The sequence below is a fragment of the Gymnoscopelus braueri genome (assembly GCF_963280865.1).
Source record: "Gymnoscopelus braueri genome assembly, chromosome: 1".
Classification (NCBI taxonomy): domain Eukaryota; kingdom Metazoa; phylum Chordata; class Actinopteri; order Myctophiformes; family Myctophidae; genus Gymnoscopelus; species Gymnoscopelus braueri.
In genome coordinates this window covers 27,437,874-27,461,591 of record NC_137603.1, presented here as the reverse complement: position 1 = coordinate 27,461,591, position 23,718 = coordinate 27,437,874, and the positions used below count along the sequence as shown (strand labels likewise).

At 43.5% G+C, this 23,718-nt stretch overlaps 2 protein-coding genes across 7 annotated transcripts in view; both read left to right on the top strand.

The window, feature by feature from the left end:
• The window catches only part of plekha7b (pleckstrin homology domain containing, family A member 7b), a 107,043-nt gene that overhangs the window by 38,733 nt on the left and 44,592 nt on the right, over positions 1-23,718 (top strand). For all 6 annotated transcript variants that reach the window (XM_080437356.1, XM_080437353.1, XM_080437354.1 and 3 more), the window contains exons 2-6: positions 557-640; positions 9,790-9,892; positions 19,387-19,497; positions 21,881-21,953; positions 23,008-23,108. In XM_080437356.1, coding sequence (XP_080293482.1) covers positions 557-640; positions 9,790-9,892; positions 19,387-19,497; positions 21,881-21,953; positions 23,008-23,108 — 472 coding nt within the window. The remainder of the gene's footprint in view (positions 1-556; positions 641-9,789; positions 9,893-19,386; positions 19,498-21,880; positions 21,954-23,007; positions 23,109-23,718) is intronic.
• Positions 13,351-16,099, top strand: LOC308091721 (cytoplasmic aconitate hydratase-like). The gene has a single exon (XM_080437409.1). The coding sequence runs from the start codon at positions 13,358-13,360 to the stop codon at positions 16,043-16,045; it is 2,688 nt and encodes an 895-aa protein (XP_080293535.1). The 5' UTR covers positions 13,351-13,357; the 3' UTR covers positions 16,046-16,099.

The following is a 23,718-nucleotide window of genomic DNA, read 5'->3' as shown; positions in this document are numbered from 1 at the left end:
ACAAAAGGGAAACTCACGCTGATTTTAAGAGATTGTATGATTTGAAGGTCGAAAAACAACAGAAAAAGAAAACGCAGCTCACGGTAACTAAAGCTCCACTGGCTAAGAGAAACGATCCACAGATCGTATAAAACAATTAAAAGAACGCTTTTTGAAACGCTTCCGTCTTCCGGTGAAAACAAATGGAATTCTGGGTAACAGAGGAATAAGCAAACGGCCTGCAGTGACGGTAATGACCAGCAGAGGCTGCTAAAAATCGTTATTTGTGGACCTGCACTGTATAACTTTAAGGCCAGGAGGGAAATCTGGATTCCATTGAATTGAGGTGAAAAAAGTTAATCTTAATTTGACTCTAGTCATATACCACAAGTTAGGCCTTGTACTGGAAATCAAGAAACTTGACAGGTTCTTTTAGTAAACCCGATCTACTTCTAAGAATGAGTGCAGGTGCATGGCGATGCGGCCATCTCATCAAGCAGAGACGTGAGTAAATGCCTTGATACTAATTTTGTTTTCTTTGAATCCTTTTCTCTTCTCCCTACCTCTGTTCTTGCAGCCACAACCAGAGGTCTACGTCGTTTCGACATCCTGTGACCGGACAGATATCCCCTGAAAACACAGAATACACACTTCAGGACAGGTGAGTGTATCTTTTTTCTCCGGCCCGGAATGATGTTTATAATAGAGCGTGCTGCGGATTAGTGAGGTTAGCCCAAGGTCACGCAGTGGGAGTCTGAAAATAGACAGGGAAATAGCCTGCCATTCTCCCTGACGGGGCAGATCAGGGAGAAAGATAGTGGTCTTGTCTGCAGGAATTTGCAGCATGAAAAAGGGGGGCATGGACCTGGAGAAGGCTTTCTATTAACTTCAATGCAATGAGCAGTGGTGAAAGTCGTAACACTAAAGGATGAGCGGTCTGATTTTTTTTTAATGGAAATGGATTTATTCATGACTGCCATGATATATAACCACCATGACGTGCGCTTGCACCTCCTCAGCTTTCAATCCGGGGACACTTTTCAAGTGTTTTTCTTTAGCTTAACAACCTTAATAGAATTTATGGTAATGAGCCAACTATCACTCACATATGTCTCTGAGTGTATTCATGGCACGCCTGAAGCTGTAAATCTGTAACATGCATTAGAAAGTCATTCTAATGATGGTATTATTATTATTATTATAATTATTATAGTTTAGTTTTTTTTGAGTGGCACAAATTTTCTTCATGCGGCAGAGGAACCTGACTAAGAAAGTGATGAGCTTCATATTTGGCTTTATACTATACAAATGTATATACATTTCACAGCAGCATGGCTGTGGGCCAAGCCGCCTAGAAAAGGGTTTGTCTGTATGTGTGTCCCCTCAAATGTAAACCAATCATTAAGTGCATGATGTCACGAAACAGAAGCACCTCCAGCCATGAAAGTCTGAAATGCCTGGTGAAGTTTATTGTTTAAACATGCAACTTGTTTAAACAATACACCTGGTGAAGTAGAAGGCAAACTTAAAAAAGAGTGGGAATGCAAATGACCACTGTCTTTAGTGTCTTAATTACTCAGCTTTTGTTGTTCTTTGTGAAGCATTTATAAAGATTGCTATATCCATTTTCCCAAATGAGGCGTAGACTGTCACCACACTAAGACATCCATGCACACAAGCAGCCAGCCTGTGTATAGGGTGGCTTCGCCACAGTCCATGTTCTGAATCTACATTCAACCTTTACACCGCCGATCCAACTGATATGCCCATATATGGGCATGCCAATATATGGGCATATACTGATGACATCAGGGATCTCCATACAGTATATGGGCATAAAGAAACACAGGTAGACAGACAGATACAGAGATCTCCATATATAGGCACAAAAGGGACACAGACAACACTATGACTCAGACATCTGGGTCATAGTGTTGTCTGTGTCCCTTTTGTGCCCATATAAGGAGATCTCTGTATCTGTCTGTTTTTACCTACAGTATATAGGTTGGATTGGCAGTGCGACGTAGGTGTGAGGGCTGTGTAGCGCCCCAGACATCTAGTGCTAGATTGATTCCCATACCACTAAGAGGGATACAAAGTGAATAGTGTAAATTAGGCTATGGGTATGTGATGAACATACCCCCCCCCCCCCTGAGGGCCACGCCCAAACGTGTGGCCCTCAGTTTACACACATTTACACTCAAAGGACCACAGTGGAGAAATAAGGTCTAAAGCTTTTGTGTTTTAGCCTTTAGACAGATCATGTACAAATATATGTTTTTGTCATATATATATATATATTTTTTGTCAATACAAATGTCAGTCAATCAATCAAACATACAGTAACACATACCACCTGATATGCCTAACCGCGGTTGGATGAATGCCTGGGTGATGAGGTTGTTTTCATATTTTCAAGACTGACACGCCCTGTTAAATCCAGAGACACACAATTGTACCAGCATTTACTATGTTTCTTCTATAGCATAATATTTCTGATAATTCTTTACGATGAAAGAGCTTGTTATAGTCTCATAATTGTATTGTTATTCTTTAGAAACAACAACTAACTTGTGAAAGATTATGACAGCTTTACAGTGGAATTGAAGCAGCAGGTGTGTGGTTGTATTTAAGTTAGCTGGTGTTTGATCATTGCATTGCGATAGCTAAAGCCCAATTTTTACTTTCTCATACGACAGAGTATTTAAATTAGGCATAACCCAGATTCCACGTGCAGGCCAAGGGGCAGGTTGAGAGACAAGCATTTGAACTCTGCATTCTCCAAGGTGTTTTGGTAAGACAATGCAAAGCTGGGTGTGAACTTGTGATTCATCTCCACACTCCACCGCATTCCCCTCTCACCCTCCATCATCCTCTGTTCGGTACTGTTGAGCCGGGATTTGTACCGCATCAGGGGTTTAAAAGTTAGAATGCCCATACTTGCATATTTCCAGCAGTAACAGAACTCTGTAAATATACACCTAATCCCGTTAAACTTGCCTGAGAATAGCATGCAGCCATATGCCCTTCCCACAAGGATATGAGAAGACTCCTGTGTTTACTTAGAGAGCTTCACTAAGCCCCCTCAACTTTGCATATGTGTACAATTTACCAATTACAATTTAGGCATGTAGCAGAGCGACTTACACTAAGCAAGGACAAGTACTAAAGGACTAAAGTTTAGTGCATATTTGTAAACATATATACATTACTAAATAATTCATACATTCAATTACATACAAATAAATAATAATAACAATAATAGCATTCATTAATTCAATGAAAGTTAAATGTCATCTTTCAAGCTGCCCCTCTATAATAAAGTCAAACGCTCTAAATACAAGAAATACAACTGGGACAAAGGGACATTGTGCCTAAAACATTTTTTAGAAGAGGGTCTGTGTGTCCTGGTTACTTGTGCATGCGGCTAGTAGACCAGGAAAGTAAATCCCTGAATATTTTCCTGTTTTATACTTTTTGAAATATTAATAACAACAATAATAACTTTTTATAACTTAAAGGATTTTCATGACATTTGGCACAAACTTCCACTTGGACTGAAGGATGAACTGATTAGAAGTAGTTGGTCGGGGGCACGGTGGCGCAGATGGTAGCGCTGTTGCCTCACAGCTAGAAGGTCCTGGGTTCGATTCCTGCCGGGGACGCTGTGGCTGCTGGGGCTGTGTCCTATCCTCCGCGTCATCAGTGCCCATACCCTAGGTGGGGTTGGTGAAAGGGCCTCTCTGTGTGGAGTTTGCATGTTCTCCCCGTGTCTCCAAGGGTAGGTACTCTCACAAAAACATGCAGTAATCCTGGTTGCTATACCGCCTCCCCCTGGTCAGCCTCCATCAGCGCCTGATGGAGGGGAAAGGAACTGGTTGGAATAACGTGTTCCTTCCACGCGCTACGTCCTACCGGGGAAACTCCCCCATGTCGGGTGATAAGAAGGCTTGTTAGCTCTCATGCATTGAAGGAGGCATCTCCCTAGGCTGGCAGAGTTAGTGTAGCGCCCAGGATTACTTAGACAATTGGCACTGGGTGAAAAAATGGGGTTGCAAAATCGTGGGATAAAATTTAAATTAAAAAGTAGTTGGTCAAAGGTCAAGGTCACTTTGACCTTATGTCTGTCCCAAACTCATGCATGTGATATCTCAGGAATGTCTTGCGGGAATTTCATGACATTTGGCCCAAACGTCCACTTGGACTGATGGATGAACTTATTTGAAAACACCTCACAAACAACTCACAAATTGATTCACAACATAATATACTATATAAGTCTGGACAGACATGGATGTATATGGCAAGTGGTTGGCAGAGGCAACCACGATGCAGTACAGTATGTCTTGTTCATTTGAATAGAAAGGGGCATTTTTAGCACCAAATGTACGCATACTACCCAATTTAAATATGTGCTGCAAATAGCACCTGAGTACCAAGACGCTATTAGCTTGGCAGTGTATTTAAAGGTGCATTTCTTTTTGTCTTATTTGCGCAGGATTAGTGGCCGCAAAAGCCACGCAATCCATTTGTGAATTCCAGTGGTGGAAAGTAACTAAGTACATGTACTGTACTTAAGTACAAATTTGAGGTACTTTTACTTTACTTCTAGATCTGCTATTTTCAAAAGATTTTTATACATTCTAGACATGATAACTTGTGAAACAGGATATTCTGCATAATGAGTACTTTTACTTTTGGTACATTAAGTATATTTTGATGCCAATACTTTTGTACTTTCAAGTAAATCTTTAATACCGAACTTGTACTTGTAACGGACTATTTCTACAATAGGGTATTGATACTTTTACATAAGTAAGAAATGCGAGTACTTCTTCCAACACTGTTGAATTCTCCCCTAAGATGGTAAACAAAATGTATCTTTATCTCTCTGCATTTGACTGTGTAGTAGTCTGGGTTCCAGGGTCAGGCGGGGGGGGGGGGCATCTGCACGCTAGTTCAGGTTACTTTTGTTTATACTGCTGCTGTAACCTCTGTCAACCCTTTTGCTTTGCATGGTGACTCTTGTCCATGTCCTTGTCACAGTTCAGTTGGAGGATTAAAATAAGCAGCAGCTGCAGTCATGATGAGGAACGTTTGCTATGCGCTGATGAATTTCACACAGTATTACTGTGTTTTCTATTACTGCCGCTGACTGTCATTGTGGTGGTTTGGGTTTCACTGTGTTTAGACCCAGATCTAAATGAGATAATACAGAAGTAGGTCCCACCCCTTCCCCCTCATCACAACGTCTCACTCTGAAGCATGTAGAGCCCTCTCTCTTCCCAGGAGACAGGTGTTGTATTTAGCCCGGCTGAGGCCAACCAAGTAGTAGTAGTGTTGTTGTAATGAGGACAGCGGGAACAGATGCTGTCAACCACTCTCTCCCCCTTATGACATAACAGAACAATGGCTGCCGTGGACAGGGCGATATGGACAAAAACAAATAACACAATATTTCTACCTCAATATTGACATTCTCCTCGATATACTATTGATGCTGTCACAAAATCTTTACACAATGAGATTTTTGCTAGTCATCAGTAAGGTGACTATCAACGGTAAGTTCAGAAAATGACAGCACTTTACTGTAATGCAGACTTTAAAACCAGGAAGAGACAACACTTATATTACAGTGTTGATATTACGATGTCCAAAATCAGAAACAATATTTAATCTCATATCACAGTATTATATCAATATTGATACCCAGCCCGAGCCACTTGTGACAAAGACGGCTGTCTATCTCTCTCAGGTGGTACCCTACTCTCTCTCTTTGTCTCTGTCTCTATCCTCTCCCCCTTTCTCTGTCATATGCACTTTGCAAGGTGAAACATCAAGCCTGATTTCTACTTAGTTGTACTCTGGTGTCGCATGCCGGAAATAGCTGATCTACAAGCTATTGGCTTGTAGACAAGCAGATTGGCTACAAGCAGATTGGCTATTTTCGGAGGGTGACACCGTGCAACGACATATATATCAAAGCCTCACTCCTCTCCTCCACATCCTCACAGCAAATCTCCCAGGGAACTGCTCGAATGACAGTGCGAATAAACACCATGAAAGCTTCACATAAAACAGTAGAGGATCCCCTAGGTGCTGTGGAAACATCCTGTAAAAATGTTGGCTCGGTTCCAGACCGAGGCGCCGAGGAGCTGTGCTTTATTTTAACTGTGGTCCTGTTTTTCTTTCTTCTTTTTTTTTGCTTCAGTGACACACATCCGCAGCTCCTCTTCTGTAGCTTCATAGGACTGCTGCAAGGCAGGAACAATGCTCCTTTCTATCCCCCTCACAGGACAATGGGTGGAGGTGGGGGTGGGAGGGTGTTGGTCAGTGTTTTTGTCACTGGTTGACCTCGTAAGTTGATTAGTTAGCTGTGGAAAACTGGTAAATCACCAACAGCACTTGTTAGCTTTAAAATTCCCGCCTGTTTCTTCTGTTAAACCAAGCTGCCTCTGTCCTATGTTCTGATATTGGGTCTTCATGGAGCGTACGAGTAAAACTTTTTTTTTGCCATTTTGACCTGGGAGAAGCTGTTGCTTGTCTTCATTACTATGTTTTGGCCCGAGACTATGTTTTGGCCCCTGTCCGAGTGTCCGTCCATCCGTATGTGTGAGTGTATGTGTGAGTGTGTGTGTGAGTGTGTGTGTGTGTGTGTGTGTGTGTGTGTCTGTCTGTCTGTGTGTATTTGTTGGACCGATCGGCGTGAAACTGTGCACACACATTCCCTGGAGGCCTGAGCAGAACCTCTGCCCCAAAGTTTTCACATTGGCCTGTTATAGCGCCATCAGGAGGCCTATTTTTGCTAAACTTTTTTTTTTTATATCACTCCTACAGGTTTTGTCCAAACATCACTCAAATTGGTACACATTATCTCTATAGGCATGTGATCAAGACAGATCTGTCAGATCTTTCATATTCCATCCTTATTGGCTAAGATTGGCTTCCAAAGTTTGCAGGAGTGGCTCGTTTTGAACAAAATGCCTCAAATCATGAACGCAGCGTCCGATTGCCGATTCCCACTAGGCAGAGGAAGAAATGCCACCCTTTTCACATTGGCCTATTAAAGTGCCACCAGGAGGCCTATTTCTGCTAAACAAATGTTTTGCTATTACTCCTACAGATTTTGTCCAAACATCACGCAAATCGGTAGACAGTATCTAGTCATCTGATGATAGTAGTCTGATTTTTCATATTTCTACTACCTGGCCTGGCGGAGAGCTGTGCACATTTTTCTAGTCTTTAATCTATATATATATTTTTTTACATTGAGGCTCCCTTCCAGGACAGGCTTCAGACTTCAGATTTTATAATGTAACTTTTGTTTAATATAACTACTAATCTGGAAGGATGCTAGCCGGGAATGATGCATATTGTAAATGCATGCCCCACCCAGTTATGCAATACCTGTTGTACTGTTGTTGTCGTTGTACCCGTTGCCAGGGTACCCATCACCCATAATACGTAGACTACTACTCTATGATGTTGGTACTATGATGTCATATTGATGACCTCAGGGATCTCCATATATGGGTACAAAAAGCACACAGACGGACTTGCCAGACGCCTGCGCTTGCATCACTCGCTCCCCCCGTCCTCACGTGAGTCGTACATGCAGCAGCGTACACATCTCTGGCAAGCAGCTCAGCTGCATGTTAACAAAGTTTTGTGGTGCGCTTTCGATTCTGGTCGGTAAGAATATCTTTAGACATGTTATAATCTCTTCTTTTCTGGCAAATAATTGTAGAGAATGTTCATTCTGTCTTGTCAAACTGCATATTTAATATGGGATGGCAGGGCCCTTTTGGTCCTCAACACAACAGTTTTTTTATGACATCAGGGATCCTCATATCTCCCTATCTAGTCGATTGGTCAAACAGTTTCAGAGAAACTTTTTTTCATATTAGTAAAATTTCCAATTTCCAGCGTCCTCTTTAAGCTGCTTTGACATCTTATGAGTTCCACTTAAGGGTTCACTTCAAGGACAAGCAATACACTTAATGCTAACCCATATACAAAACCATATTGCACTGTTGCAATTTATTGTACATTTGAGCCACGTATAACTGTTGACCCCCCCCCCATGCATTATGCATTATGGGCCTCACAGCCCATAATGCAATGCTGTGAGAATTGTATAGGACCTGACGTTGACTCCAGCTTCCTAGATACATTTAATGAGCATGCTCATTCGCCCAAAGTAGAGCTAGGGAGACAGCTCTCTCTTTAATTAGGCTAATAGCAGTTTTATCTGTGAAGCATCATTGAACACACTTGCACAATAGCAATGCCCTGTGTCCCACTGCGGTGCAAACGTAGATTTGTCCCAATCCAGTATTTCAAATGTCCCTTACCCTTAACACTGCATCCATAATGCATGCTTGTTTGCTTACTTACGTACTTACTCTTTATCTGCATGGAGTACGAATATAACTGCCAGTGTACTGGAATGGAAATGATCTTCAATGGCAATTTGAGGCCAGAAAGACTGTGATGAAAGCTTGGCTAGGTATGAGAAAGGCAATTCAAAGACATTATTTGATTTTAACCACTCAGTGAGCTAGAAAAGGTCATATTTCTTCCACGTAGATTTAACTGGATCCATTGTGTGTGTGTGTGTGTGTGTGTGTGTGTGTGTGTGTGTGTGTGTGTGTGTGTGTGTGTGTGTGTGTGTGTGTGTGTGTGTGTGTGTGTGTGTGTGTGTGTGTGTGTGTGTGTGTGTGTGTGTGTGTGAATATATATATGCGTGTGTGTGTGACAGAAAGAGATCATATCGTTGCGCGTTCTCTTCTGGGTCTGCTGGGTTCTCTTCTTTCTCTTTGTTATGGTCGTTATCTGGGTGTGTTAAAACTCTCTGCCTCAGGGTAAGTGTCAGGCCAAGTGTCAGTTCAGTGTCTGGAACAAAAAGTCTCACTGTTAACATTTGCACAGCAAAGCCATTGGCTGTGCTTGGTCGCGTGGCGCCGCCAGGAAGTGGTCATATCCTTAACGTCTGGAGGCTTAGCACAGAAACTCACTCTATTCACCTGCACATTCCCAGCACAGAGGCATGAGATGGAATGTAACTCACTGGCAAGCTACCAATACACAGTCAAATCCTCAGCGTTAATATAACTCTGAGAGTATTCAAATGTAACCAAATGAACCCGTAAGGGTCCTCAGGGTTAATATAACTCAAAATCAGAGGTGGAACATTTTTTACTTAAGTAAAAGTATCAATACTGCAATGTATAGATACTCTGAAAAAGAAATACTCTGTTACTTGTTACAAGTAAAAGTCCGGAATTAAAAATGTACTTTACTGTATTCGTATCAAAACTGTACTACTTACTTAATACCAAAAGTAAAAGTAGTCATTATGCAGCATGTCCCATTTCACAAGTTCAAAGATGTTCACAATGCGTCACATTGCGACGCATTGTGAGCTTGTACAGTAGATCGTCTATTTTCAAATGGCCAAAATATATATTGGGCTGAAGTGGTTAATATATGTTTTGTGATAATAATCTAAATCTGAAAAGTAACTAGTAACTAAAGATGTCAAATAATTGTAGTGGAGTAAAAAGTACAATATTTGCCTCTGAGATGTAGTGGAGTAAAAGTATTGCAAATTGGAAATACTGAAGAAAGTAAAAAATACCTCAAAATTGTACTTGAGTACAGTTCTTGAGTACATGTTTTAGTTGCTCCAAATGGATTTGGTTACATTTGTAAACTCTCTGAGTTACAAATGGATAAATGAACACCGAGGATGTTACTGTACATACCAACACTCCATGTGCTTTTCTATCCTGCCTTCTTGCGTTGTAGGTTAGAAGCACGCATGTCCAAGCAGCTGGCCAATCAGAGGACTCCCAGCACGTCCCCCGCGGCTGTGACCTCGACAACGGTGGACGCTACCTCAGGGCCAAAGGTGGGTTTCACGTCACGGCCTCAGTGCTTTGGAGAGTACCGTGTTTGGTTTGTGCCTTCTACCCGTGTCTGTTCCACATTTCTATTCCTAGCATCAATTAGTAGTTGAGGTCCTACAAGAAATGTCCTCCCAATGTTGGAATTCAAATTGCCCTTTCTTTTATTCAGGGTTTGATGCTTGATGACATTGATTGAATGACCTCAAAATTATTAAGTATAACAATTCTTGTTAGGGGGTATTTTGCTTTCATTATAATTTGTTTCATGCTTAATGCTCAGGCGGGCAAATGGGTTTAATCTCCTCCAGACCTCTCTCTCATTCTGATTAATGGCTAGTAACTGTAATAGTTTAGTGATTTTTCAAGCATAAGGAAACTCAATTACAAATCCCCAGGGGCTTAACATGGGTGTATGTGCATCTATCAGAGGATCTAATGGTGGAGCAATTATTTACCGTGAGATGTTGTGTTTTGGATCTATAAAAAATATATCGTTTTAGCTTTATCATTGCATTGTCAGAGAGGAAGTTACCCTGTACATCAGAATAGTGTAATGAAGAAAGCATAGATCAGAAAGCATCAGAAAGCATTTGATCCATATTTTAACCACATTAACCCCTGGTGTCATTTTATTATTAGATAGCAAAAATAGCTAATATACAAGCCGATCTACTGTACAAGCTCACAACACGTTGCGACACGCCATTGTGAGCTTATAGATTTTGTCCTACGCACCTCGTCAACATCATCATGTTTAGGTGTGCTTCTGCCTTTGCTCAAGACTTGAAAACACTCATCCCTGGTTCCGGTGACTGATGTTGTCTTTCTAATGAATGGGGAGACCTTCATTTTTCAATTAGTGATTTTCATGCATAGACTTAATGGATTTCATGCATGGACTTACATGACTCCTTGATGCAATATTACATTACAGGAAATAATTAATATAATAATGAAATAGCTAATAAAAAAAGTAAGGTTTCCCCATTCATTAGAAGGACAATATCAGTCACCAGAACCAGGAACGTGTGTTTTAAACAGCCTGATCTCCAGAGATTACCGTAACATTGCACGGAACGAGTGCACTTCATTCCGTGGATAGCCGCCTCGGAACTCCCGAATTGCGTGCATATGTACGGCGAGTCCCACGGTGGGCGCAACCCGGAAAAACCCGGAAGCAGAGCAGTCCCCACAAAAAAAATTACGATTCTGTGCCTATCGGTACATAACTCAAACGGCGCTGAGTAGGCACAGGCGAACGTCCCACCGTTCAGGACGGCAACTCGGTCGCCTTAGCTCCCTCGGTGGTCCTTCACGGGGTGACAGTTCGCCTGTGACTGCACGCCTCCGAAATGGTTTTGTCACAAAGGGAGCGCCGTACATATGCACGCAATTCGGGAGTTCCGAGGCGGCTATCCACGGAATGAAGTGCACTCGTTCCGTGCAATGTTACGGTAATCTCTGGAGATCGGGTTGGTTTTAAACTAGCCCGAAGTTGAATGAGCTTATATAAGATCAAATGAATATCAAAATTCTAAATATTGAATCAAGTAACTTAAAGGGATGTTTCACAAAATGTTTGCCGTCATTTTAACGTCTCCTCAGGCTTTTGTGAGAACCCCAGACAGTTTTTAAGTTGTCCACTCCTATTTTAGGATTTGTAGAAAAACATATCTAGTCGGATTTCTCATTTGTTTTGTGAAAACGAGCCTTATTCAACGGGCGATAGCAACAAAATGGCCAATCGTGGTTAAAAAAAATGTTCCTCCGGTGGATAGAGGAGACCCTCCCCCACCCCCCAGACGCTCTGCAAAGATCGTCAAAATAAGGTTAAAAAACGCTGGCATGGGGATGAAAAACGATGTTTAATCTCAGGCAGTCAATGTGTTGATACAATTTAAGAAAAAACGTTTAACATTATAAAAAATAAATGAAAAAAGTAATTGAAAAAACACGGCCCCCTCACACATTAGAAGGTAAATATCAGCCACCAGAAACAAGGATGGGTGTTTTCGATTAATCTATCATGATTAAAATGTATAGGAAGGGGGCGTGTCTGATAAAATGAATATCAAATATCTAAATACTGAATCAAGCAACTTAAAAATTGTCTGTGGTGCTCACAAAAGCCAGAGTAGACCCCAAGCATGTTTGAAAGTGAAATATCCATTTAAAGACAGTCTGGAAGGCGCCCGATAGCCAAGTGGTTAAGGCGTGTAGGCTCTGATGCCTGACAGTGAGTCTCCGGTCGACTCCCAGGCCAGGCAGACCATTTGCTGCATGTCACTCTCTGAGACTCTCCTTGCTTCCTGTCCACTCCACTATCAAAGGCAGAAAAAGCCAAAAGAAAATGACTTATTTTTCTTTACTGTCTGGGTTGCACACAATAGCCCAGGTAGACCCCAGAAGTTCAACACATGCCTAGTGACCCCTTAACACAGGTGTGGCTGCTATTAGCCAGCTAACTAACCAACAACAAAAACAACCAACTAACTGCATCTCTTCCCTTATTGGCTGAGAAAAGCCTCATCCTACTTTCCTACCTGTAGAATTAGTGTGAGAAGACTTGAGCAGACATGAGCTGTGTGAAAACATTGGCTGGGTATAATAATCAGGCGGTGCTAATCAATAACTGTAGTATGATTACAGTCTTTAAAATACAAGAAATTGCACCTCACAGTATAGTGTCCGTGCTTGCGTGCGTGCGTACATTTGCGTGTGTAAGTGTGTGTATGAGCACATGTGCGAGCAGGCGTGTGTGACAGAAAGAGATCATATCTGTACACTTTTAATTTTGTGCTAGCCTAGTGGTCGATGGATATGGGTTTTTCAATGGCCAATGCGATACTGATATTTAGAGAGCAAAATAAAAACAAAATAAATGTACTGTTCCAATAGCCACTGACAAAGATGTTTGCGTGAAGTGACGTCATGGGTGACGTCATGGTGAAACAGGAAGTCAGTGTTGTGTAGTTTGATGGTTGCAGTAATGAGTGATCTAGATCACATCACATTTAGACACACACACAGACACACACACGCTCAGACACTCGGATACAGACGGCTCGCTGCTTAAGTGGATCTCTGAGGTGTGTCCAGTGGATGGATCTCTGAGCTGTGTCCAGTGCATCGAGCAATAATAGCTAATATACAAGCCAATATACAAGCTCACAACACGTCGCGACACGCCGTTGTCAGCTTATACAGTAGATTGGCTATTTTCACTATTTGTCTTGACAAAGAATATAGGGCTTAATGGGTGTGTGCACCCCAGATAGTTTTTAAGTTACTTGATTCAATATTTAGATGATATTCAAGCCATTCAACCATTCAACTCCCTGTTAGACTCATGTTTGTCCTGTTAAAGGTCTATGGACCGAAATGAAACATTTTTTTGCAAGGTCAAAACAGTGTGCGCTTTCCCTTTTGTGCATTTGGACAATCGAGGTGTAGAGAGCAGGTCCAGGATGAGTGACAGTGGGAAGAACAATCCGTTTCAGCACATCACTGAGTCTCTGGACCCCGACGCCCCTGACCGGCACTTCTACAATCTGACAAAACTCGGAGATCCCAGATATGATCGTCTTCCCTTCTCCATCCGGGTGCTGCTGGAGTCGGCGGTCAGGAACTGCGATGAGTTCCTGGTGAAGCGATCGGACGTGGAGAGCATCCTGAACTGGAAGCACACACAGACCCAGAGCGTGGAGGTTCCCTTCAGACCCGCCAGGGTCATCCTGCAGGACTTCACGGGTGTGCCAGCGGTGGTGGACTTCGCTGCTATGCGTGATGCGGTGATGAAGCTGGGTGGAGACCCAGAGAAGATTAACCCTGTGTGTCCTGCAGACCTGGTCATTGACCATTCCATCCAAGTGGACTTCAACAGGAAGTCTGACAGCATGCAGAAGAACCAGGACCTGGAATTTGACCGAAACAAAGAGAGGTTTCAGTTCTTAAAGTGGGGTTCCAAGGCGTTCAGGAACATGCGTATCATCCCTCCCGGCTCGGGGATCATTCACCAGGTGAACCTGGAGTATCTTGCCAGGGTGGTGTTTGATCAGGATGGATTCTACTACCCTGACAGTCTGGTGGGCACTGACTCTCACACCACCATGATAGATGGCCTGGGAGTGCTGGGATGGGGTGTGGGCGGGATAGAGGCGGAGGCAGTGATGCTGGGTCAGCCAATCAGCATGGTTCTTCCTGAGGTGGTGGGATACAAGCTGTATGGGACCCCCAACAAGTTAATCACCTCCACTGACATCGTCCTCACCGTTACCGAGCACCTGCGTCAGGTGGGCGTGGTGGGGAAGTTCGTGGAGTTCTTCGGCCCCGGCGTGGCCCAGCTGTCCATCGCAGACAGAGCCACCATCGCCAACATGTGTCCGGAGTACGGAGCCACGGCGGCCTTCTTCCCCGTGGACGATGTCAGTGTTCAGTACCTGGAGCAGACTGGGAGAGACGAGGAGAAGCTGGCCTACATCGTCAAGTACCTGAAAGCAGTGGGCATGTACCGAGACTACACCGATGTCACACAAGATCCAGACTTCACACGGGTGTTTGAGCTGGACCTGAGCTCCGTGGTTCCTTGCTGCAGCGGACCCAAGAGGCCCCAGGACAGGATCGTCGTGTCCGACATGAAGACAGACTTTGAAGCTTGCCTGGGAGCAAAGCAAGGGTTCAAGGGCTTCCAGGTGGCCTCTGACCGCCACACTGCTGCGGTCCCCTTCCAGTACAACGGCACAGAGTACACACTGTCACATGGCTCTGTGGTCATCGCTGCCATCACCAGCTGCACCAACACCAGCAACCCCTCCGTCATGCTGGGGGCCGGGCTGCTGGCGAAGAAGGCCGTAGAGCACGGTTTGAGTGTGAAGCCGTACATAAAGACCAGCCTGTCACCGGGCAGCGGGGTGGTGACCTACTACTTAAAGGAGAGCGGGGTCATGGACTACCTCTTTCAGCTCGGATTTGAGGTGGTGGGCTATGGCTGTATGACTTGTATCGGAAACAGTGGACCCATCCCAGAGCCTGTGGTCGAGGCAATTACCCAGGGAGATTTGGTGGCCGCAGGGATCCTGTCAGGGAACAGGAACTTCGAGGGGCGTGTCCACCCCAACACGAGAGCCAACTACCTGGGTTCGCCACCCCTCGTCATCGCCTACGCCATCGCGGGAACCGTGAGGATCGACTTTGAGACGGAGCCGATAGCTGTCAACGCTGAAGGAAAGGAGATCTTCCTTCGGGACATCTGGCCCACCAGAGAGGAGATCCAGGCTGTGGAGAGAGAGTTTGTCATCCCCTCCATGTTTAAAGAGGTCTATGAGAAGATCGAGAACGTGAACAAACGCTGGAACGCGCTGAACGCTCCCTCTGACAAACTGTACACCTGGGACCCCAGTTCCACTTACATCAAGTCTCCGCCCTTCTTTGATGGACTGACCAGGGAGCTGCAGCCGCCGAAGTCCATCAACGATGCATACGTGCTGCTAAACTTCAGCGACTCCGTCACCACGGACCACATCTCTCCTGCTGGGAACATCGCTCGCAACAGCCCAGCTGCACGCTACCTCACTGGCAGGGGTTTGACCCCACGTGACTTCAACTCGTACGGCTCGCGGCGAGGCAACGACGCTGTCATGGCCCGCGGAACCTTCGCCAACATCCGCCTCTTCAACAAGTTCCTCAACAAACAAGCACCACACACACTGTACCTGCCAACCGATGAAACGATGGATGTGTTCGATGCAGCGGAGAGGTACCAGCAGGCCGGCCATGCTCTCCTCATCCTGGCAGGGAAGGAGTATGGATCAGGCAGCTCCAGAGACTGGGCTGCTAAAGGTCCCTTTCTTCTGGGTATTAAGGCGGTTCTGGCAGAGAGCTACGAGAGGATCCATCGCAGTAACCTGGTGGGGATGGGCATCATCCCTCTGGAGTACCTGTCGGGGGACACCGCAGACAGCCTGGGCCTGACGGGACGGGAGCGCTATGACGTGGCCATCCCTGAACAGCTGACACCCAGGATGCTGGTCGACGTTAAGCTGGACACGGGCAAGACCTTCCAGGTGAGGATGAGGTTCGACACGGACGTGGAGCTGACCTACTTCCACCACGGCGGCATCCTCAACTACATGATCCGCAAGATGTCCGAGAATTAACCTCAGGGCTCTATGCTAGAGTCTCTTCTCTTTTCGCTCTACATTAAAGATCTTCGCTGAGGGTGGCCAATCTACAAGCTCACATCAAAAAAGACACTGCTGAAACGCGCACAGAAATGTTTTGGGTAGAATTTTCTTTTGTTGTCGTCGTTGGTTTTACAGTTCTAGAATTAATTTACATGCAATATTTTTTTTGTTGTGAGTTAATTTACAAATGGAGAAATCCCATCCTTGGAATAATACCAACATTCAAGCATTTTAGTGTATTTGTTTTTCTTATTTTGTTGCTTTTTTCTGAGAATGCTGCTGTTTAGTGATGTATACAGTAGCAAAACTTGGTAGACTTGGTAGCAAAACATCTGGAAACTCTGGAAATGTTTGCACAAGTTGCGTTGTGGTTAAGTTAACGCAAAGATCGCTATTTGAAAGTTTCTGCAAAAATCGCACAACATCGTGATAACACTAACAGTTAACCACTTTAACCGTTATAGGCAAAAATATTCCCAAAAAAAAGCCGATCGACAAGCTCACGTGAGTTGGAATTCGGCTATTTTCTGCAGTGCAACATCGACTAGTAAGTGTCTCTCAAGGCTCTATACTTGTGTATTTTCTGTTTTCTGTTATTGTGGGGGAAGCTTTCGCTGGAAATCGACAAGCCGATCGACAAGCTCACAATGTGTCGAGTTTTTTGCGTCGCTTTGTGAGCTTGTCGATTTGCTGCTTTCTGCTAAAGCTTTCCCCACAATACGGATGCTGGGGTTAATTCTGTGGTTAATTCTAAAACAGTATGAGCATCCTGTTGCACTGCACATCACGTTTTGCCCTGGTCCTGGTCCAGCAAGAGGTGGACCAGGGCAAATACTGCGGCATGGTCATGCTGGACCTCCAAAAAGCTTAATACACCGTTAATCACTCTATTCTGATCGGTAAGCTAAAAGCAATTGGTTTTGATAGTACATCGGTGGACTGGATGCAATCGTATCTAGAGGGGAGGGAACAGGTGGTGGAGGTGAATGGAACTCTGCCCCCCCCCTCCTAGTGAGCTGTGGTGTTCCGCAAGGAAGCATACTAGGACCTTTACTGTTCCTAATATATGTAAACGACATGTCATCAGCTTGTGACTGCAACCTGTTCCTGTTCGCGGCTGACTCGGCTCTGCTGGTCTCGGACAGGGACAGGCTGCAGGTTGAGAAAGGTCTTAGCTCTGAACTCGATACGATCCGCATCCGGCTCGCTGATAACAAACTATCATTACACCTGGGAAAAACTGAATCCATTCTCTTTGGGTCTAGTTTTAACCTCGGCAACAGCTGACAACTTCACAATCAAAGTGGGTGAAAATGTTAAATGATAAAGAGGAAATTACCTACCTAGGTTCCATTTTAGAGGCAAACCTTTCCGGTGATAAAATGGCAACAAGAGTCATCAACAAAGTCAACCAAAGAACACGTTTTTTGTATAGGATTTCCTCTCTAGTCAGTAAGAATATTTTGAGGATTCTAACAGGGGCCCTCATCCAAGGTTACTTACACTATGCATGCACCTCATTGTACCACATCACCACTAAGGCCTTGAAAACAAGGTTCCAGACATTCCAAAACAAAGTGGCAAGGCTACTCCTTGGCAAAGTAGTGAAGGAGTGTAAAACCCTACTCTCCTTCAAAACTGCCCTAAAAGAGTACCTTCAGGTGGCTGCAATTCAAAACTGGCCCCTTTAAAAGTCATAACCCCCCCCCCCCCCACACCTTGAACCATTTACTGTACATATTTTATATGATGTTCTGCATAGTAGTGTATATCTGTCTATCATTTAATGTCACTATAGGCTGCCCTAACGTGTCTCATATCTGGCATAGAGGGGCGGGTTCAAAAGCTCCGGAGAAAAATTCCGTGAGATCCTATTGGTTCACCAATCTGTCCGTCAGCCCCCACCCCGCCCCATGCCCCTCCTCCTCCCCAATGTGTAGCATTGAGAGCCCTGACGTCACAACATTTGGAGCGACGCCCACTGCACTCTGGTTGGTTGGGGAAATGAAACATTTCCTATTCCAGTCGCGTCAACAGGCTGGTCCAGGCTCTTATTTTTTAGCAAAACTAAAAAATTAAAGCCTGGAGATCGAGGCTAATGTCACTATGAATTGAGTACTAAAGGACCCCAATTGACTGGGGGTTTTTAATCCTATTTAGTTGACCTTTTATTTGAACTGTATTTTCATGTGCTTTTTTCTGAAAACTTTTAAATAAAGTATTCAATCAATCAATCAATCAATCAGATGGTTGAATTCACATAAATGGCCGATGCCAATAATCTCAAAATGCCAGGATATCGGCCTGATTAATCGTCCAGCCAATAAATTGGTCTGACCGTGTGTGTATGAGAGATGTCGAGCCCCATCTGGCCAACCCCCTACTGTAACTACTATGACACATTAGCAGTCTATGCAAAAAGTCTATTTATATTTACTTTGTAAATAGATATCATGCTGATAGAGCATGACTCAAAATCACTTACTCATGCATAATGATCGTACCATAGTGAAAATGAAGTGGAGAATCACATAATTGAGAGATATTTTCTGCATGTTCTGCATTATCTGGTGAGGCTTAGACAAAGGCTTTCTTAATATTCCGTTAATGTGAGAACAAGATTATCGTGTGTGCAAAAGATATGTCTTATAATAAATCATTTTTGATACTGATTCTTCAACATATCACAGTAACAGCCCATTCAGCAGAAACTCATTTGCCAAATGCATAGAAAGGCTTTATAGCTACAAAACATATGAATGGGATTTCCATCTTTTCCTTATCGTGAATTTCCACAAATACCACTATGTGTTGGTCTTGAGTGAAATAAAACACATATATTTTTTGTTAGTCTGGTATGCTGACTTGACAGATTTATGTCAGCATGTCAACAGTCAATACAATAACAAGAACTGAGAGCAATGCAAAACAGGCATGAGGAAAGACGAATGATACATTATATTATATGGTAATTACATTTTTTATGTTTTTTGCACCAGGAAGGAAAAAGTTCATATGATTAATGGAAAAGTTTGAGCTCAGAAATAATTGGTCTGGTAGTTTAAAAACAAAAGCTAATTTTAAGGACTTGAAACACTTGGTTCTCTGGAATGTATAATATTTTGCAATGCTACTGTATAATTGTCTTTGTTTCTAATGATCCACTTCTGTGCTCAGCTCCTGTGGAATTCTCAGGATGCACTCTTAGACAGATCCCTACTATTTTCCCCTTTGGGTAGCCATAATGATGTTGTAAGATATTAACCAGCAGCTAAACACCATCATTCTCACTAACATTTTCTTTGTTTCGGTAGGCACAGGTCCCCAGAGGTGCAGGGAAGGTACACAGCTTTGGCAAAAGGGACCATGCGATTAAGAGAAACCTTAACATCCCTGTGGTGGTCAGAGGCTGGCTCTACAAACAGGTGAGACAAGGTTTCTCAGCCCCTGTAGATGAGAGATTTATAGACTTGCCCACCTACTGCACATTAATCTCAAGTAAACATGATGTCAAATGTGTCACATTGTGGAATGTCAATCATCAGTGGCCGCACAATGCAACGCAGCCACCGTCTGCTCTCTAAGGTGACAAACGTCAGTACAGCAGGCGCATTGGGTCTATCTGTCTCCATCACAGTTATAAATGAAAGTGACCTTGTGGACTATGGCTGAGTAAACCAAATTATAGCAGTTATCATTCCTCATTATCCACTCAGCCCCCTCGCTGTGTCTCTTTCTTTGCTGACCCAGTGTAGAGAGATGGTCCCTCCTAGTGTAGACACTAGAGCATGGGTCTTCAACGTTTTTCCTGCCAAGGACCCCTTAGTTGAGAGGGAGATGAAGCAGGGACCCCCACTACACTTATACTTTTTCATAGATTTCATAGATACAACGCCTCCCAGCGCGAGGCGTTGTGAGCTTGTAGATCTGCTATTCTCGGCTAATGTTCCTCAGAATAGAGATGCTAGGGTTTAAGTAGTTAATGTAAAAAAAAAAAAGAAGCCTAACACACAAAGATTTGGCGGACCCCCTATTGTAACTCTGAGGACCCCCTAGGGGTCCCGGACCCCTGTGTTAAAGACCCCTGCTGTAGAGGATATTAGTGGAAGATATCCAGGGTTAATCTCAGACACAGTGTCCTCCTCGCTCAGGTTGCTGATGGGATGTTGTTATTGGAAATGGTGCGGTTGATCCTGCATATTGATACTGGTCTTGTGTCCAACATGTCTTAATACTTTTATTTGAACATGATTAGCAAATGATCGATGAATTACTTTCGGCAATGGCTTTGCTAAATGATTTTGTACAGTACTGTAGTTGAAAGTGAAGCTTCATTTCTGCAAAATACTATGTGTATTGTAGATGCAGGGCACTGAGTGGAGACAAAGTGAGAACACTGCTCAAGCAGTTACTGTAGATTGCATCAAGCTGTATTGCTGTCCAATTAAGTGGAGCTGACTGTATTGCCTATTCACCATCATTGAGCTGTATGGAATGTAAAGTTAATGGCAAACTATGTCATTGTTAGCATATAGTCTTCACCTGCTGTACTGTATATGGCTACGTCCTATATTAAAATTGGCTAATGGCGGGGCGAGCGGGCGGGCGGACCACGTCCACGGCCACATCAGCATGACTCAGACATAACCATAAACAACCCCGATACGCTCATATATAGGCAGGATCACGGCCACGCCACTATGATTCAGATAGACAGACAGACAGATAAATGAAATCCATATATGGGCACAAAAGGGACACAGATTGACGGTACAACGGGTTCTTTGACAAAGCCCCAGACACTATGACTCAAGCATATCAGTCGGATCAACGGTGCGACGTAGGTGTGACGAACCTCTAAAGATTTAAAGACATTTGTACAAATTAGACATTAATTTGCTAATTCCATTTCTGTTAGTACTGGTGTTTTTGGTTATGACCAATCAGGAACTGCAGCCACATTGCCAAAGGTTCTCAATGTCCAACCCTATTGCTGGCATGCAGTTCATGCGAGTAGTCTATCTGTGCCACCTCTGGGATAAGCCTGGGGGATAGTCTGAAGATTGTGACCCATTTCCACAATATCACAGGGTCTCAGTAGATGATAATCGCTGCAGCGCTTCATGATTACTATAGCAGCATTGCATGAACAGGCAATTAATTAAGCCTGAGTTATACTTAGTTGCGTATGGGTGACGCGCACCGAAAATAGGCGATCTACGCGCCACGCTGTGATGCGTTGCCAGCTTCTATAGATCTTCTTTTTTCAGTGCGCGACACCCACATGCAACTAAGTCTAAATCAGCCGTCACTGCACAGTGCTGTCCTGCTTGATTTGTGATACGGCTAACTGGTCCTGTTACTACATGATGAGGTCACATCGATGGAGATTGCATTACATTTTTAATATAGGCATTAAGCTGATGAAGATATCGGGAGTGAATTATAATGAGTGCAAAATGTTAAATATCAATACTAGAGTCAGTTAAGGAAAGGCACAATGACGTCACGAAAATCATAATCAACTTGATTGAGACTTCAGTTAAAGATCTGTGACCAGATAATAACCAGATTTGTTGGAAATAAATGAACACTGGGAGGAGAAGGAGGAATTAAATGATTGTTTCTACATAAAACTGAACGGTGAGGACTTTACTGTGTAATGATATGCATGAAGAATTCTCCTTCCTCCGTCCTGTATTAAAGGGCACTGCGTCCCCCAACTTGAGTTTTTAATTACATTCCGTGAATTAAAATGCAAAGCTGCTACAGTGAGGGCTCATAAATACATTGTTGTCTTTCACCCAGGACAGCTCTGGAATGCGACTGTGGAAGCGGAAGTGGTTCGTTTTGTCTGACTACTGCCTGTTTTATTACAAAGGTGAGTCCCAGAAAAGAGCACAGTGTATATGGCGTGTATGTTTAATAGGAATTAAAATGGTCACGGGATGCGTCCTTTGGATTATGAAATCACACAGTTAATAATAATAATAATAATAATAATACATACAATTTATATAGTGCTTTTCTAAATACTCAAAGTCGCTTTACAGAACAGAAACAAAATAAAAACAACTTTATTAGGAAAAAAATAGTAAAAATGTTAAAAACTAAGAAGACAAAAATGTTAAAACAAATTAAAGGTAGATAAGGGGGATTTGAATTAGGTAGGGAATGCAAGTCTGAAAAGGTAAGTTTTGAGTGTGGTTTTAAACGTGAACGTGGCGAGGATGGGGGTTGGCAAGAGTTAAATTGTCAGTGTTCATTTATATATTTGTAACTGAGAATGTACGAATGGAACCAAACTGACTCTTACGGGTCAATTTGGCTCAATTTGTAAAGGGTTAGGATTTCACTATGCAGGTTCACACTCCTAACGCAAACACCTCATTAATAAGACAGTGCCAGTGGTATGTGACAGTCTCTCTCTCTCTCTCTCTCTCTCGCTCTCTTTCTCTCTCCTCTCTTCTCTCTCCTCTCTCCTCTCTCCTCTCTCCTCTCTCCTCTCTCTCTCTCTCTCTCTTCTCTCCCACACATCTCATCTCACCTTACTTCTTTTTTTCATTGAGTAACAACTTATATCATATCCCTGTGTATAATCCTGAGTACGACATTATGGGATGCTGTGGCATCGATTGGAGTTCTTCTCCTCCATTAATCATACTGAATAATAGATAAGGTTTCCCGTGCCACCATATGCCCTCATGTGGTATCCTTGAATCATCCTTGAATTATGCCTCGCCAATTATGCTGCTGTATCGCTACCGTAGTGAAACATACAGTACTGACAGTAAGAATTTGTGTTGTTTTTGGGGTACTGTTGTGTATTGGGTTTTTCACGTGTGATTGTGTCTGTCTGTCTGTCTGTCTGTCTGTCTGTCTGCATATGTGCCTGTGTGTGCGCATGTGTGCGTGCATGTGTGTGTGTTTCGCAGACAGCAGAGAGGAGACAGTGCTGGGAAGCATCCCGCTGCCCAGTTATGTCATAGCGCCGGTGGAGCCTGATGATCATATAAGCCGCAAATACGCTTTCAAGGTAACAGCCAAGAACAAGGTTGTCAGTACTGCTGGATCAGTATGCACCTCCGTCACTGTTGGCGTGCCTCCGCGCCAGCCAATTAATCTGTTTCTTGAGTGCGAGCATTCACGTAATAATTAATGGTCTGAGAAATAGCTTCAAACAGCTACTTCTGTTCATACAGTATGTGTTATCTGCCATTTATTATTCCATAATACACTTTGTAGCTGCATTTACTGATCAATGTTTTCGGTCTGATGTACAGTAGTGAAATTGTAGCTCTTGTTGTACCTGTCAGACTAGGCTCTGCCTGGGGTATCAAACATACTTAATAAGTCTTCCATTACATGCTCACAGCATGCCTGCTTTGACTTAAGTGCCAAAGTCGATTATTACTGAAATATTGGACCACATAATAAGCATGGCCTGTATTGAGTGTGGTTTGCTGCGCTGTCAATCCCTCCCTTGTCCGCGTCAATAGCCCATTGTTATTACTATCAGTTATCACCGTTCACAAGTTCCCATCAAAAGCAGTGTCTATAAACAACCTGCTCAGGCTTCACATCGGAATAACAATAATCCACTCTTGATTGCGGAGTAGTGATGACAAACTGTGCCATTATTGCAT